The sequence below is a fragment of the Zerene cesonia genome, unplaced genomic scaffold, assembly GCF_012273895.1.
Source record: "Zerene cesonia ecotype Mississippi unplaced genomic scaffold, Zerene_cesonia_1.1 Zces_u001, whole genome shotgun sequence".
In the NCBI taxonomy this organism is placed as follows: domain Eukaryota; kingdom Metazoa; phylum Arthropoda; class Insecta; order Lepidoptera; family Pieridae; genus Zerene; species Zerene cesonia.
In genome coordinates, this window is record NW_024045131.1 from 403,024 (window position 1) to 408,448 (window position 5,425).

Consider the following 5,425-nt stretch of genomic DNA (forward strand, 5'->3'; position numbering starts at 1 on the left):
AGCTGGACAACTGAAATAACACATAGGTACTTTTTATACCGATATTCCTACGGGATACGGACTTACGCGGTTTCAACCACGGGTCACAGCTAGTAAATATATATACATATATAATCAAACAGTCGGTATGACTGAATATGTGAATCCGGCTGTTTCAGGTCAGTCTTAATCAGTTCCACTTTTACGAGTGGTCCGCCCGGGCTTCGCCCATGTTACGTATATAGCCCATGACATTCTGGGATGACGTATATATAACGATGATAGAATGTTAATAAATTGGTCCAGTAGTTTCTGAGATTAACACGTTCAAACAAAGAAGCAAACTCACATTGCTCTTCAGCTTTACATTACATAGATAATAAGCAATTAGCTAATGAAAATCTCATCAAATTAAATCCAACCGTTTCGTTGATTAGCTCGAGTAAAATGTTTAGTTTTAAATATCCTACATACCTACTTTCAAATTAATTGTTTACTACATCATATAAAAATATTAGTATTTCAGTTTGTTGGCGAGTTGTGCGGACTTGAATTTTTTTATAAAATTTTGTAACACAATTCTAACAAATAAATTCATTTGATTTGATTTCATTTGACTTCATTTCTTTTAATTATTAATTAACACATCATTTTTATTTATTCCTTACAGATAATAAATAATATATTCACTAATTAATTATAAATTCAATTGAAATAAATATCTATAGGGTATATGGTTTTTTGTCTTCGAACCATATGACGAACGTTCGTATCTGAGTGGGACGGAGTGATATGACATAGTCCGTCTCGCTCTTGTCTTCTGAAGACGGTAGTTCTTCGTTTATTGCTCTGAAAAACAACATTTTTGATAAAAAAGTGAAGTCCCGTGTCCCTAGTGGGGTATGTGGGAGCTGATATACATATTATAACATAATATTATAACATAAACATTTCAATGCTATAAAGCAAAAATTATATTGATAACTATATTGCAATACAGTCGTTTTGTGGTTATTCGTAACATACTAACACAGTCCACGCACAATATTATTGCCAATGCATATTAAATAAGAATACACAAAACCACGCTTCTAATAAACTGTCTCTTTACAGACATAAATAACAGTAGATTATTTTCATGGATATTATTTTAGCATTAGACTAAATAAACATACCTTCTACTCCTTCTAGCTTCTTCGGACTCCTCTTTATACTCTTGTTCTTGTTCCTGGCTCTCTTCTCCATCATTATTATACACGGCGGATCTTAAACTAATGAATTCTCTTCTTGGCATAGTTTCTGTTAAATAATAGACAGAATTAGAAGGAAACTCAGTATGGAGCAGTTGTCTCAAACATTAGAAACATCTGCAACGTCAGTAATAAGTTTCTCTCATATTTAATCTGTGGTCTGTTTTAGTCGATGAAATCTGACTTATCCCATTCCTTACAAAGGCACGGCCGTAGTTTTAGGGGATTAGTTTACATAGTAATTATTCAGTAATCTGTGGTTAAGATTTTTGAGAAAATAAAACATTTAAATATGTGTAAAAGGCTATAAGAAACCCAGAAAGGGCTATGAGATAACATGGGAGCACTAAATTCATCCACTTGGCTACATGCTATAAGAGTTCAAAAATTTTCTTGCCCATTAATTTTATTTATAATGATCTAATTGAATAAATACGCAGGCTCGAATCAAAGTTATGAACGGAATGTATTTGTTCTTAATTTAACTGTAACTAGTAAACCATTCGTCAACAATTATTACTAATGACATCAAAAACAAAAAGACATCCCATACCATTTAAGGATCGCCTGTTTAGGATGTACTGTACAATTCAAAATGAAGATCACACAATTCTGTTTTTGATCAATTCAGTGAAGTTCTAGTAAAGATTAGATGTCTTTACCTGTATTTGAGTGTCCTCTGCCCTTATACCTTTTATATTCATCACTTTTATCATCAAAATCTTCCAATTTAGTACTTCTATTTGTGATGAAGAAAGGCATGTCGAAACTCTGCCCTCTGCTTCTACTTCTAGACCTATAATTATTCCTATGACCGTCTTTCTTTATTCTTTTTCTAGGCCTTTCTAGAAATTCCTCGGAGCTACTTAAGTAGGTTTTGTAGGAACGTCTAACTGGATTCTTTTTGTAATACATTTCGTAGATGGACTTCGTGACGCCATCATCTGCATCCACGTATATGTCTAAAAGTGTAAGATGAAAGGTATTTGTAGAATGGAAATTAAATTGGTCTTCTTTAATAAAACAGGATTTTATGGACTATACCCATTCAGTAAGGGTAGCAAGAATACAGTAATAGTAGATATTGAAATGAAGATATTAGATGCGTTAAAGTGATGTTTATTTGTTTATTATATTAAGGATCACCAACATGACATACACGGGTAACATGGATGGAAAGTTTTATAAAATTACAAACAAATACTTAGTGCTGTCATAATTATTGGCAACCACTGCTAATAAAAATAACATTACGCAGCCTGCAGCTAACAGCTATAACAAAGTTATCTATAAGATGAAATTTAATATTCTATATTCTCATGAATGTTACGTTTAAAATGTGTTGGTAAGTCATTAATATATGGTATTGAGTTGAATCCCAATTTGCCATTGAAAGCGGCAGAAATGAACACAGCGGAATTTGATCAACTGCGAACAATTAAAATTTAAATCGATGTGTTTGGCAAGCAAATGTTTCGACCCAAGTCCAAAAAGAATACTTCACAGATTTTCGATAAGATCGCTTGTTGATTTATTATATTTTGTATTATAGTTCGGTGTATATCAAGAGATTTGATATTATCAGATTTGAAAATTTTTGTTCACTCTTTTTCTAGTATTTCGCCCGCTAAGCAAATTTGCAATTTCTCTGGTATAAATCTTTGTACCGAATTTCTTGTACGGGTTTAGGCATGAAAACCTATCTTATGTCCTTTTTCAGGTCTAAAACTATCTTTTTGTCAAATTCCATCCATGTCGGTGGTTCGACGTGACATGACAGACAGAAAGACAGAGTTATTTTCGCATTTATAATATTAACTAGAGTTTAAATCTGTGTTTCCATAAGATTTCAAACCATTACCAGTATCATCATAGCTAACAGCTTTACTGCGCCGTCTATTGGAATAATTCTCATCCGAATCATCTCTCAGATCATATTTCTTATATTGTGTCGTTAAAAATTTCAATTTTGGTCTCCTAGTCGTTACATCAAACCGTTTGAAGACATTTCTATTTGAATTCCTTGTTTTATTCACAAATATGTCTTTTCTATTGAATCGATTCACATATGTTGTAAATGTGTTGTTCGAATGTTTAAATTCATCTTTCGTTTTATCTGTATTGTTATAGAAGTTATCTGTATGTGTTATGTTGATATCACGTTTTTTTCTTTTATCGTAATCTTGATATCTTGATTTTGCTTTTAATTGTCCTTTTTCGCCTGCATACGCTCGTTTTGAGTCGATATCGTCGTCTGAAAATCAATGGTTTAAGTTCAATTTTTTTTTTTTTTTTTTTTTATGTCACAGTCGACAATGGAGCTGGTGGGACGCCTGATGGGGTAAGCGCCACCACCGCCCATGAACATTTGTAGAGGCATAAGGTCCATTGCAGACCTTACGCCTATACAAATGGATTGCCGACTTTAAATTGGGAAGGGAATAAGAAAGGATTTTTGAGAGGAATAAAGGACAGGACTAGGAAGGGTCGGGAAAAGGATATGGGCCTCCGGCTCCCCCACTCACCGAACGAAACACAGCAGAATGCTATTTCACGCCGGTCTTCTGTGGGGGTGTGGTACTTCCCCGGTGCGAGCTGGCCCAATTCGTGCCGAAGCGTGCTCGACTACCACATACAATTTAAAATGTTTTAGTTTGTCTGCTCACAATAGCAAAATAGTAAGTTTTTGATTATGTAACTCGATTACTCCTGATCCTGACCGCCTTCTTGGTACAGTGGTTAACGCGTGAGCGTAGAACCGGGGTCCTGGGTTCGAATCCCGGTGGGGACGCACAACGAAAAATGTCTCGTTCTGGCGGGACACAGAAGACTTGTCCATAAAGGAAATCGATCAGTGAAACAGATGAATATCATCTACCCCATACCCCACTAGGGGACACGGGATTTCTTTTTGGATTTAGTAGTTCGATTCTTTTTTTGTTTGATTGGAAATCGTTGTCCATTGGCCCCATTTAAGAATACGGACTGGTACTCTCCTTAGGAGAAACAATGACCGTTTTTGCGGAAAATAATTATGCTCATATTGATTTTAATTGCGTGCTTAATTTCATATTCAGTTAATAAAAAATAGATTATTCAAAAGTATATTCAAGTAAATGTTTGAACTAACCGTATTCTTTATCCGGTTTATGTTGTCTCACGTCGTCAGTGTAATCGGGATGATCTTCTGGCAAAATGCCGTCATCGCCACCGGCGTATACATATCTAGACATATTGCACTAATATTACAAATGTGAAAGTTTGCTTGTTTGGATGTTTGTCCGTCAATTACGCTGAACGGATTTTGATGAAATTTTATATACGGTCAGTTATTTGGGTGATAGGATAATCTTTATCCGAAATAAATGCTTGCGTGGGATAAATCAGCAACCGGACGAGATTTTCAATTAGATAGTATTTTTTGTATGTTACCTCTGAACTCTTCAACTGGATGAAATGATTCTGATTATTTTTTTTATTTGTGAAAGCTTGCACAATCGTCAAAGAAGAGAAAAAAATTTATTCCACGTCTCGATCAAATTTTTTCTATTCATTCAAAATTTCTCATTTGTAAAGCATTTCAATGCTATAAAACTAATAAAAATCAAATTTAACTAAGGCAAGGATACAATATTGTAATCTTTTAAATAATGTTTCGTATTGGTTGTGTTGGTTCTTTGTCATCTAAATAGATGGCGTGAGTGTCTCTTATTCACATGAAACCGAAAGAGTGAAGAAATTTTATTAGTGTGGCGGGATCAGGGTGGCCGAGAGGCTAGGCATTGCTACGGTTTGGCAAAAAGATGCGGGGTCGAATCCCGCCTCGTGATCGATTTTTTTTATTCTGTCAAATTTACTCAAATTATTAATTATTAAACCGAACCAAGCTCAGTATTATGTAGCCACTAGCTGCGCCCCACGGTTTCACCCGAGTAAGTACGTATCGCGTAGGAATATCGGGATAAAAAGTTGCCTATATGCTATTCCAGGTGTCCAGCTGTCTACGTACCAAATTTTATTGCAATCGGTTCAGTAGTTTTTGCGTGAAAGAGCAACAAACACACACACATCCTTACAAACTTTCGCATTTATAATATAAGTAGGAAGTAGGAATATTAGTAGGATATACTTAGTCTGGCCATAAATACTGTTACACTTAATTATAAAAAAATATTACATTTGAATTTCGAATCTGT

General features: G+C 34.6%; 1 protein-coding gene across 1 annotated transcript in view; it reads right to left on the reverse strand.

The window, feature by feature from the left end:
* Positions 1-662: 662 nt before the first annotated feature.
* Positions 663-5,425, reverse strand: part of LOC119838061 (lysosomal alpha-mannosidase-like) — a 28,364-nt gene continuing 23,601 nt past the window's right edge. The window contains exons 24-28 of the mRNA XM_038363868.1: positions 4,360-4,454; positions 3,091-3,483; positions 1,892-2,191; positions 1,155-1,278; positions 663-828 (exon numbers count right to left, since the gene is read on the reverse strand). Coding sequence (XP_038219796.1) covers positions 702-828; positions 1,155-1,278; positions 1,892-2,191; positions 3,091-3,483; positions 4,360-4,454 — 1,039 coding nt within the window. The 3' untranslated portion in view covers positions 663-701. The remainder of the gene's footprint in view (positions 829-1,154; positions 1,279-1,891; positions 2,192-3,090; positions 3,484-4,359; positions 4,455-5,425) is intronic.